This window comes from Anguilla anguilla, chromosome 17 (genome assembly GCF_013347855.1).
Source record: "Anguilla anguilla isolate fAngAng1 chromosome 17, fAngAng1.pri, whole genome shotgun sequence".
NCBI lineage: Eukaryota > Metazoa > Chordata > Actinopteri > Anguilliformes > Anguillidae > Anguilla > Anguilla anguilla.
Genome location: NC_049217.1, coordinates 19,701,650 through 19,714,345, shown reverse-complemented (window position 1 = coordinate 19,714,345; position 12,696 = coordinate 19,701,650). Strand labels below are relative to the sequence as shown.

The window sequence follows — 12,696 nt, the reverse complement described above, 5'->3', positions numbered from 1 at the left end:
GTAAGTAGACTTGCTGTCTGATTTAAATTCATAACCCCCAAGGATAATCACAGTTGACAACCGCTGAAGCTACAGTGTTCCTGTCTTTTGATGTGTATATGCGGTTTATACACTTGTGTCTTCTGCTCTCAAGCAAAGTGTGTTGTCAGTGATACATTTACATATGTGTTTTTGAAACAAAGAAAATCAACTGATTTAAAACAATTGTACACATTTATAGTGTATGAAAAAATGAATTAAAGAGTGAATATTTCAAATGTTTCCTTCTGGTGACCTTAATTCAGAAGTTCATCAGCTTTCTGGAGTAATATTTGAAAAACTGTTCAACATTTGCAGACGTATGATAAATCACATCTGCTCTAATGGAGAAGCATCAAGTTTGTATTGAATTAGTTGCTCTCTTGCTCTCAATCCTCTGTGTGGCTCCTGAAGGCGACTGAAAAACACTTTTCATAACATTGCTGTATTTAGGCCATCGGTGAATACCAAAGTATCTCAGTGTATATGGGGTTATTAACTATACCAACCAGAACATATTTTTAATTTGATACTACTTATATTATTAACATTCATCTGGAAAAAGTTGTGATCTTCAATGCGAAGTGTAGGTGTCTCAGTGGGACTGGTACTAATGCCATTACATTCTCTACAGTCATTCTCTTGCAATCAGGAAATCAATTTTCTGCTTTTTTCCTTCCAGTAAACAGGGTTTACTACAAATAACATACTGCAAGTGAAATTCAGACGTTTTTTAAATTGATGCAATCTTACACCAGTATTTTAACAATTACCAGCCATCTCTGGAGATAGTGTGGGGATTAACGGAGATACCATGAAGAATTGCTGATCGTATCATCAAAATTACAGTGCTGAATTTAGAAAATGAGCAAAAATCATAAATCATCAATCAGTTGTGCAAGCATCATAAAATTCTATTCTAAACAACAAGGTGCTTCGCCGCATGTTGACAAATGCTTTTTTTTTTTTTAATGAGAAACACATTTGTATGTTTTAGCCATAACCTTCAAACACACCATTTGCTGACCACTCTCCAATGACACCTACTGGCAGTCCCAGGAATCTCAAGCCCACATGATTACACGAGGCAGGACAAAACCCATCAGGTCAAACATTTTACCTAAATGGGCTGTTTTACAACAATGTATGTTTTTTGAATAAACAAGTAAATTTAGAAAAATGTAAATATATAATAGGACAGTTGTCTAATATTACGAAATGAAGACCTGATGGTCACATAACACGGCAACTAAAAAATGAGCTTACTGTAAATATATTATTCAAACATAGACCTTTTCTGCTTGCCAGTTGTAACTATGCCGTGTATTCTGGTGTACAACAAGAGAATGTACAGGCCTGAATGCTTGACCCCTACAGTGAGGGGGCCCAGGGGTTCTATTATGCCGTGGGGGGCATTTTCCTGGCATGGTTTGGGTCCACTCGTTCCCTTAGAGGGGAGGGTCACTGCAAATCAACAGAAAGTTATTCGGAGTGATCACCTTTACCCTTTGATGAAACATTTCTATCCCGATGGGAGTGGTCTCTTCCAGGATGACAATGCCCCAATCCACAGGGCATGAGGTGCCGCTGAGTGGTTTGGTGAGTATGAAAATAATGTGAATCATTATGCTATGGCCTTTGAAGTCACCAGATCTCAACCCAATTGAGCACCTATGAGAGATTGTTCACCACCACCTTCATCAAAACACCATGTATTTTGAAAGAACGGTATTCAGTAGATTTCCAGAAACAATGCCAATTTTTGTCTTTCAAAAAATGTTATATTGTCTTATTTCAATTTTATTCAAAATATTATATTGTCCAATTTTTTTTTTCCAAAATCACATATTGTTCTTTCACAATCTTACATTGGCATTTCAAATGGCTCAAGGAGTTTCTAATAATTGAGATGACTAAAATGATGTCCAGAAGAAAGAATATACCCTTTCCATACCACACTTACTGAGGTCAATTCACAAAAAGTGAAATTTTATCAGTCCCTATCATAATGCACAGTTGACATTTCAGAATGGCATATTAGTTATTATTTACCATTATAAAGCATTAATGAGAGTAGTTTTCATGCCATTAAAGTTCATAATTAGAATTTCAGCCTTAATTTACACTCATACAGTCAAGAAATCAATTTCCTGAATTTTTTCATATTTGTAAACAGGCTTCACTGGACATAAGTGAAACACGGTGTTTCTGCAACCTTCAGCAACTGGTGTAGCTTTACTCCAGTATTTAAACATGTACTCATAACTGAGGATAGTGGTGGGATTGAGTGAGATACCATGAAGACTTTCTGATTTGTCTTATAGTATGCTAAATTAATAAAATTGGTTGGGCAATTGTGTAGGTTATGTCAGTCTGGTGCCTACGTTATTCAAGTTAAATTCAATAGCAAGCAAATGTTTCAGACCAATGAATTGTGCAAGTGTCATAAAATTCAGTTAAAAACAAACAAGTGGGTTACTGTGAGTTGAGCAAATTTTCATTTTTAAGTTGGCCATATTCATTTGATTTAGCCACAACCATGTTCAGCACTTCATGTGCTGATCACTCCCCATTGACACCAACTGACAATCCCAGGCGATTCGATCCCATTTCTAGCGGTGTTCACCAATTCGAAGTGATGCACCCGTCCTAGTGTCTATGATGTGGCTGCACAATTCCAAAATGCCAAATTTAGAAGCTGGCACGGTGCAGTGGATAGTACTGTCTCCTCACGACAGGCGGTCCTGGGTTTGAATCCCGGATGGGCTTTTCTGTGTGAGTTTTGCTTGTTCTCCTCGTTTTCCAAATATTAGTTTTTTTTGTGGGAAAAAATCCCATAGAGAATGAATGGGGAATGAAAAATAAATTGCATCAATGGCAAATGTTGGCTGAACAGCACATGTACTATGACTCAACATTTGCTGTTGAAGGTTATTTCAATTTTACATGGAAACTTCAATCAAGGTTGAGAAGCTTTAATACATGATATCATGGAATGAAATACATCTGTGGTTCTGTGCAGTTCTCTGAAAACTGGCAGTGTACTCAGCAAGTATTATATCTCCTAGACAGACAGAAAAACTTACAGTTTTTGCAAAGAGATAAAAAACAGTAATAATAATCTTTCTCTAAGGAAACTCATTGAACATGGGAGATTACACATTTGGCAGCATGCCTGGACTATATGTCAGGCAGCCAGGAAACTACGATAATATTACAAAGTTAGAATGGCATGTCTAGCTTAAAAGCTGTAGGGAAGAGTAGTGTACAGAACTGTAGGCGGAAAGAAAAAGAATTCTAATAATTAGAAAAACAATAATGAGTATGCGAGAAAGCAGGCAGTGGGTTGCCAAAGCAATTATCAGTTCCTGATTGGCTTACAAGAGAAACTATTTAACTTTGCTCATCATCTTATTCTTATTCATTTCCTTGAACTCTGATGTATTTTATTTTTCCGATAAATTAATATATTATTGCTGAAGATGTAGGTTTTTTTGTATATGGACATAATGCTTTCACAGATTCCGCATCTATTTTTTGTCATTGTGATGTTCAGACAAATAAAAGAGGAAATGTGTTGAAACAATGTTTAGTGCTTTTACACGAAGTCATTAATAGCAGATTGTCTATAACTTATTCTGTGGAGTTTTTGATGTCGTTAACAGGAGATAGTGTATAAATTATTCTGTGGTGGTTATGTGAAGTCATTAATAGGAGATAGCGTATAAGTTATATTGTGGTGTTTGTGATGTGGTTAATCGGAGGTTGTGTATTTTTAGGCTATTGAGTACAAGTTATTCTGTTGCCTCACATAAAGGGTGTTTCTAAGGACCCTGCAGGCTGGCATTTCTTAGCTAAAGCACTTGTCCTTGGTCCAGTGATGGGCCCCACCATCATGCCTTGAATCCAGATTGAGGCGGCACTGATTGCCTGGGAGTCCAGCAGGGAGACATAACATTGGCTGTTGGACATCCTTACCTCATTGCTCGCTAGCGATTGTGGTTTAGCATTAATGTGCATCTGGTTCCAGTTGAACAGCATTCTTTTATTTCACTGCAAAAGAAGGAAATGACTGGAGCTTTCTCGACAGAGATAAAAATCTGTGACATGCGAAGCATCAAGTTGCAGCGTGTTTTTGAACAGTATATCCTTACTGTAAACCCTTGACATATCAAAGGTTTACAGTAAGTTCCCCCAAAGGGCAGAGTCACAGAGTCACGGTGACAGTCCGTGTGACTCAAACTCAGTGTAAGGGGAGCAGAGTGGGACATTAGACAGAAGGACAGATCAAGACAGGCCATGAGTCCAGGTGAGCCTTAATTGCAGCTGGGACAAAGTGGAATGACTAAAATGTGTTTTTACTGTCAATTTTGTGTAAACGGTGACCTTGCTTTTCTCAGATAATATTTTTGTTATGTCTTACAGAGGTCAATTGTGAAACTAATGTAAGCTCAACAGATATTATGATTCCAAGTAATCAGAATTAAGAGGCATATGAATAATTCAAGGTTTTCTTTTTCAAGAGCACTTGTAGCTCTTTTAATATGTTTTTTAATTACCAAAACAGGAAGCATTTGGGGCTTTCCTGACATTTGCATACAATTATTATTATGCTATACAGCAAGTTAGGCAAGTTTTTTTTTTTTCTCTCCCCTGCTTGTTTTCAAATGCTGTGTCCTGGTTTGACAACTCGTGATGGAACAAATTATTGGCTGTGTAGATGTGCAGAATCATGGTGTCTGTCTGTATGACTAAAGAGTGGTGAGAGTTGAATGGGCCATGAGACTGAAAGATGGGGAAAAAGGCGTGAAAAGCCTTCATTGCAGCTGCATGGGGTAATGCAAAGAAGTAAAGAAGGACCTTGCTTTTCTTAAATCTTTTTTTTTCTTCTTTATTTTTACATCCTAAAGAACTTGATCAAGGACACATGAACTCACAAGAATTCACAGGAGCTCTGCAGAAGAAAATTGAATTGAAATCCCACAGTAAGTAGACTCGCAAACTACAATAGAAAAATCCAAGGCTAATTGACAACAGCTGAAGCATATACACATCTTGACTTTTGATGTGTATATGTAGTTTTTACACTTGTGTCTTCTGCTCTCAAGCAAAGTGTATTGGCAGTGATACATATGTTTAAAAAGTCCAATATTGGCAAATTAACTGATTTAAAAGAATTGTTTACATTTAGGTCTAGTGCTACAGTATGCAGTGTATGAAAAGAATGAAAAATGAATGAAAGAGTTTCTAACATTTGTGTGTGTATGTATGTATGTATGTGTGTGTATATATATATATATATATATATATATATATATATATATATTCCTTTCTTAACTTAATTCTGAGGTTCTTCAACATTCTCATGTAATATTTAAAGATCTGTTTAACATGTGCAGAGGTATGATATGATTTATCTGCTATAATGGACATGAATCTAGTTTGTATTGAATTTGTTTCTCACTCTCAGCTCTCAGTTCTCTGTGTGGCTTCTGAAGGCAGCAACATTTCATTCCTGAAAAACATTTTTCAGAACATTTTTGTATGTAGGCCATCAGTGAAAACAAAAAAGCTTGCTGTAAATATAATATTCAAACAAAGACATTTTCTGCTGGCTGTTTGTCACAATGCTGTGCATTCAAGCTCCTCCTGAAGGTGGAGGATTGTCTTTGAAGTATACTTTTCATTCCCACAGCTCCATTTTGAATATTATCTGTTAAGAAGAAATTCTCCTGAAATGAGCACAACAACTGATCCCCGTGAGTAGCTGCACAAATGTGTGTTGATATTGTCTGTAATCTGTTCCATTAAATGCAAACAATGAAAACGAGTGTCTTCACCATTGATCAAATGATACATTTAAAAAACAATAATCAGATTTTCGAAGATTTAATATAGGCTACTCTTTTAACAGAAACTGAACATGACTTCAGACTTTAACATTTATTATAACTTGTAATTAAACAACGTTTTTTTTTCTTCTGGGTATTCATATCAGTTCATTTATTGTATGATGGTGTAGTTTAACAGTCAGTAGAGAAAGGGAGGAGAAGTTGACATTTGCATTCATTACTTCTGAGAAGTGAAGAGAAGGATCAGGCTAAATGCTGAATTCATAATTAAACTAATTTAAAGAGAGAAAATAACAATAGTATTTGTATAATAATATATAATAAATATAATCTTGAGTTTAGGTACATATTGCCAAAGTGCTTGTGTTTGTTAAGTGACAAGAGACTCTGTATAGCATATATATTGGGGCAGTTTAAACACAAATTTTATTCTGATGAAAATATTATCGGGAATCCTGATTTCACTTATTTTCAAGTGGAAATAATGTTATATTTGCAGTTTTATATGATTTGTGTAATCCACATTTTCTTTTGTATTTATTGTGTATTACTAAAGATTCACTGTGTTATAGGAGATGCAAACACAGAGACGGATCGATGTAGAAGCACCAGTGCTGAGCTTGAGCGTCCAAACTGTAAGTTAATACCACTCATCTTTTTTTAATTTTGTGTAATTTTTATTTAATCAGGAAGTCCCTCCCTTCAATATTGGAAATATCTTTTACAAGGAGACCTGGGTGAGAAAGCAACTATGCAGTACAACTAAAACAAGATTGGCATTGACATACACATAGTACAATTAACATTCTGCATTCATATTTCACCTAAATCAAAGAGAGAATATATGAAGTCTTGAGTACAGGTGAATATTCAGAAGTACTTGTTCTTCAATGACTAAAAACTTTATGTAGCATGTATATAGAAATATATATAGGCAGCTAAAATAACTATATTATCCTGATAACTAAGTTATTTGATCTTGATGTAGTTTACTTGGAAGGAGAAATTATTTTATATTTTCAGTTTTACATGTGTGTATAATTTATTATTATTATTTCTGTTGTGTTTGTTGTGTTTTAAATGACTCACCGTGTTAGTGACAGGGGATGTGACCACAGGGGAGGATTTATGGGGAAATATCAGCCCTGCCTGGAATCGTCCAATGAGTAAGTTAATACCACTCATCTGTTCTGTACGGTGTCATGTTGGCCATAAAACATAATAGTGAATAGTTGAAGGTGCAACTATCCTGATTTGTTTTTCAAGGAAGGAAAATAGCTGGTAGGTTGTAAACATTCTTTCTTTTTGGGTCTTTCAAAAATCTTATATTGTCTTATTTAAATTTAGTTCAGAATCTTATATTGGTCTTTCAGACTCTGATTTTTCAAATAGCTCAATGAACATTGTAATAATTATTCAATGATTGAAATCATATTCAAAAAAAAAAAAAGATTTACATTATATATAAACATACAGAACCATTCATACCACACTTTTATCAATCCCTATCTTCAGTTGACATTTCAGAATGGCATATTTGTTATTATTTGCCATGAATTAATGAAGCCTGAATGGGAGTAGGGTTAATGCCATTACATTTAATGATTAGAATTCCAGCCTGAATTCACTCTCATACCATCAAGAAATGGATTTCCTGCATTTTCTCCTAGCTGTAGACGGTCTTCACTGTAAATAAGTGAAACATGGTGTCAACCCTTCCGCAACTGATGTAGCCTTAAATCAGTATTTAAACATTTACCCACATTTGACTAAGAATAAGGATAGTGGTGGTACTGAATCAGATTTCATGAAGCCTTGCTGAACTAATTGTCAAACTTACAGTATACTGAATTAAGAAAAAGGGTAGAGCAATTGAGTTGGTTCTGGTATTTTGGGGCCTCCTTTATTCAAATTGAATACAAAAGCAGGCAAGTAGATGTTAAAGCATTCAAGCGCTCATCAAAAAAATAAGCATAAACAAAAATCCCACATCCTGGGACACGTCAGTTGTGAAAATGTCATAAAATTCTGTTAAAAACATGCAGATGGGATTTGACAGAATTTTCATCCTTATGTTAGCCATGCATGTTTGGTGAACCACAACAACTATGTTCAGCACTTTCATTTTCTGATCACTCTCCAGTGCTGGCAATCCCAGGAGACTCGATCCCACATCGCAGTGTTCACCACTTTCAACCGATGCACTGATCCAATTGATTAAGATGCAGCTGCATCAATCCTGAAATGCCAAAATTAAGCGGGAAACCGGTCAAAAATCGATATAAAACGGATACATCTGTAAAAATAATACAGACCCTGCTTTTTTGTGCGCCACTGTGTGGAAGTGGTGTTGTATTAGGCCTATTATTCAGTGTAAGTAGTGTTATTCCTTGTTTATAATGAATAATGTCACTAGTTGATCTCGACAGGGACGAGAGAGAGCGAACAAACGCAAATTTGAGCTCACGCCAGCTATTTCTAACAGCTCCTCTGACAACACAGATGTTCTTGACAAAATGCATTCTAAATTTAACTATAAGTTAATTTATTGATAAATATGTTGATGGTACTTTTATTATTGTCATATTGACAATGTGACGACAGCATCCACATGGCATTCAATGGGAAGCATGGTAAATGGCCTCTAATGAAGACAATACATGATGGAACATGTGGCAATCAATGTATGTATTGGGCTTACATAGGCTGTGGCATTTTACAGAAGAAAATGGGTACAAATTAGAGCCAGCCGAAATTGCATTTTTAATTGCATAGCTTGAATATGTATTGCAATTATTTGCATTTGTAATGTTAAAACTGAGTTATTGTGTTCCTTAAATGTAACATTAGGCCTCAGCTGTAGTTAGAATTGTTAAAAATTTACTTTTATTTTGTTATAAAGAGTTTGCAAATACAAACCAGTAACATTTTTTTTTCAAGGTATGCGAAGGGAATAAATAGCATATTCCCCCTATCCTTTATCCCTTGTGGGACGAGGCCCATATGATCTGCTGTATTAACCTGAATGTGTTGTTCTACAGTGTTTAGAATGTGGCAGGTGAGGATTATGCTGATGGGTCAGACTGCAGAAGGACAGAGGTCTGCTGGAAACATCATTTTGGGGAAACAGGCTTTCCAAGTTTCAGAAACACAGAAAAGTGAAAGGTGCAGTGGGTTTGTGGCTGGGAGGAACCTGGCAGTGATCACCACAGCAGATCTGTTTAACTCAAATCTCTCTGTGGAGGAACACTCACTGAAGGTTGGGAAGTGTTTGAGCCTGTCTGACCCAGGACCCCATGTGTTCCTGTGGGTGCAGCAGGAGAGGAACATCACACAGGAGGACCGAAACACTCTGAGGAGGTTCAAGAAGTCTTTCGGTGAAGGAGCTTCAAGGTACTCAATGGTGCTGTTCATGCATGAAGACCACAGGGAATATGTCAGTGTTGGTGATTCAGCTAGACCAGGTGATGATGCTCTGGCCTTTATTCAAGACTGTGGGGGCAGGTATCACTTCCACAGCAAGAGAAACCATACACAAGTAACTGAGCTTCTGGAGAAGATCCAAGAGATTGTGGATGAAAATGGATGCAGTTACTTCGCCGGGGAGATCTTTAACTGGCCAGATGTCGCTCTGAAAGGACAGGAAAGCAGAACTGAAGAACTGCGAGGTAAGAGAAATAAACTCTGAAATAAATCATGATAAAACAAGAAAAAATAAAAAGTATCTGCTTTGGACTTACTTGAAATGTATTTTCTTCTTGCTTTAGACCAGTGTTATGTCATTAGGTAATAGGACATTTTTAAAGCCCCTCCCACATCCTACGTGATGCCTTTTTTCTTTAACTCTCATCTTGCCCCCCTATTGTCTCTGTGCAGCCCTCCTATGGGGCTCATTCTCTACTTTGGGAACCACTGCTTTAGACCATAAATCCCTGAATGCCCCTGTGCCAGCAACACTAAAGTTGGCCGGTTGTCAGTAACGTCTGTAAATATCTAAAATATTGTTCATTGTACAGAAATACTGTTAGGGGCAAATGAAAATCATACAATAAAATGTAATAATAAAATATCAGGAGTTCAGGGGCAATATGTGGATCAGGATGATCCGCTGTGGCGACCTCGAACGAAAGAAAAAGATAAAAATATCAGGAATTGAAATATCCCTTCAAGTAACAATGAAACAATGAAAACCAGCATACTGTGCCATCCTCAAAAACCAGGAATTTTACCTTACCGATTAACTACCCTTTCCACCTCTGAGACCTTGTCTTTGCAGCCATTTTGTATTTTCAGCTATTCATACTTGATCCCCAGGATCACTGCTTCATATCTTCATATATTCCTTAAATATATTTAGTTATTTTAATTACCATGAAGTTATAACAGAGAGGAGGGTGGATCCATAATGATTCCATAATGTTTGTGTTGGGGTGCTCATAGGTTTCTATTCGGACAACTGGTAACCTACAAGCACCTGGCATGTGTTTTGGGAGGAATTAAACAGTGGTAACTCTGGGAGCCCTGGTCACCTTAAACCTGAGCTTCCTGGTGAGATGTGATCAGTGTTGGATGGGTCCCTCTAGTGCAAATTATCAGTCAGATTCTGAACTTATGGTGCAGTTCTTCATGGGCTGAACCACTTTGGATTCAGTTTTCAATATTATCTCATGAATTTGCAATCATCTAATAAAAACTGTATACAATGTAAATTATAAATAGCATTGTACAAAAGAAAAACAAATGTAGAGATGAGTTCAGGGTGTACACAGTTACACACTTTTATTCATCACAATCCTGGTGATAAATAACTGCTTCCCTTCTTTTTTTTTCTCTCTGTGCCTTCAGTTGACGTTAAAATGGTGGTGAGCATAGGACATGCAGAACGTAAGTGTTTTAAATTGAGCTGCCAAATTAGCAACGCTGTTATCAAACAAAAAAAAAAAAATCATCGTTTAGACTGGGCCCGGGATCTTTTAATTGGGAAAATGGGGAATTTTGTGATTTTGGAAGGGTGGGAGGTGCAGCAAAGGTTCCTCCTCTTTGTTTGCTGTCAGTGTACCTGCTCAACACAGTCAAGGAGGCTTACACCTGTTCGAAAAGCAGGCACCTCACACACAAAACTGCTTAAATTCAGCCAACTTGGAAGGTTTTTGAGCACAAACTGCTCATTCCAGATGAGTGTGAGAGACACTTCATGTGCAGCTTTAGTAAGCAGACTGGGGGCGCCTGATTTGTCTACAAAAGGTCACTGGTGAGAAATGAGGCACGGTCATCCCAGCCAACTTAATACCTCTCAGCATGAATGTATTTACTTTAAACAAAGTTTGGTAAAGTCAATAACTTCAACACACAACCTTTAGCCTTTTTTCTAATTGTATGATAATCATTCTGCTTTAGACTGCGATTGGAAGAGCATATATTGGTCATTAACCATCTCACCCGTTATCCTATATACAGTAGGAAGATATCCGATAAAATAAATGGAAATATATCATCAGTAAAAAAGAAAAATAAGCCTGAGAAAAAAAGCAGTATACTGCCTAATATGTTTGTGTTTTTAATACAAAAACAGGTCCCTTAAAGAAAGAAAGAAGTCCTGGACTGAATCGTTTAAGAAGTAAGCATGATGCACCGATATACTGTACTGTAACTATACTATACTAATACAAAAATATGATTTGAGAAACATTATAATATGCATTCTGAACAATTGTATTGTTGTTGTTGTTATTATATTCTTGTTTACCACATAAATAAGAGGAACGTTTAGTATATTGGAAGTCATTTTCTCAGGGGAATGTTTTTAAAATAGCCTGAAAAACAATGATGCAAAGCTTTTCACTTGTTCCTTTTCAGGTATGAATCTCAAACAGGACGGCAGAGATTGTGTGAGGATAGTGCTGGTGGGGAAGACTGGTGTAGGGAAGAGTGCCACAGGAAACACCATACTGGGGAAAGAGGCGTTTACCGCCAAGGCTCAAAGTAGCTCTGTGACAAAGAAATGCCAGAAAGAGACAGGGACTGTACTGGGAAGACGGGTAGCTGTGATTGACACTCCAGGCCTCTATGATACCACCCAGTCTGCTGAAGACACCCAGCAGGAGATCATTAAATGCATGTGGTTGGCATCTCCTGGACCTCACGTGTTCCTCTTGGTGATATCAGTGGGACGCTTCACGCAAGAGGAGAAAGAAACACTCAGGCTGATCAAAATGACCTTTGGTGACAAAGCTGAGAAGTACACAATGGTCCTCTTCACCAGAGCTGATGACCTTGGTGATCAGTCCATTGAAGAATACATAGCAAATGGTGATCCTGAGGTCAAGAAGCTGACTGAGGACTGTGGAGGCAGGTACCATGTCTTCAGTAACCGAGAAAAGAGGGACAGTTGCCAGGTCATTGACCTGTTTAAAAAGATAGAAATGATGAACTGGGATAATGGAGGAAGCTGCTATACTCATGAGATGTTCCTGGAGGCAGAAATTGTAATGATACGAATGCAGATGTGGAAAGCGAAAGAGGAGGAGGTGAGAGACCTTCAGATGTTACAGGCTAAGTACAAGTCAGAAAATGAAGCCTTAAAAAGGGAAAAGCAGGAAAATGACAGAAGGTTGGAAGGAGCACAGAGGGAGAAGGAAGGGGAAAACCAGGCAAGGGCAGAAAGAGAGGTTCTGGTGAGGAGACTGGAAGATTTAGAGGAATGGTTCAAGAATGAAAAGACACAGTCAGAGGACAAGCAGCAAGCAGAAGAGTTCATAAAGAAATACGTGCCAAAAAAGACAAAACAGTGTGTCATACTTTGAGCTGTTAAGAGCTCCCATTTTTC

General features: G+C 37.2%; 1 protein-coding gene across 2 annotated transcripts; it reads left to right on the top strand.

Moving 5' to 3' along the window:
- The first annotated feature begins 4,477 nt into the window (after window positions 1-4,477).
- LOC118216087 (GTPase IMAP family member 7-like) lies at window positions 4,478-12,694 on the top strand. 2 transcript variants are annotated; one of them, XM_035397108.1, is made up of 7 exons: window positions 4,478-5,003; window positions 5,714-5,777; window positions 6,443-6,505; window positions 6,968-7,036; window positions 10,743-10,754; window positions 11,443-11,487; window positions 11,727-12,694. In XM_035397108.1, the coding sequence occupies exons 2-7, from the start codon at window positions 5,756-5,758 to the stop codon at window positions 12,671-12,673; spliced, it is 1,158 nt and encodes a 385-aa protein (XP_035252999.1). In that variant the 5' UTR covers window positions 4,478-5,003; window positions 5,714-5,755; the 3' UTR covers window positions 12,674-12,694. The 2 variants fall into 2 exon arrangements, with proteins under 2 accessions (XP_035252999.1, XP_035253000.1); XM_035397109.1 differs by lacking the exon at window positions 10,743-10,754 and having other exon boundaries at window positions 4,479-5,003.
- Window positions 12,695-12,696: the final 2 nt, after the last annotated feature.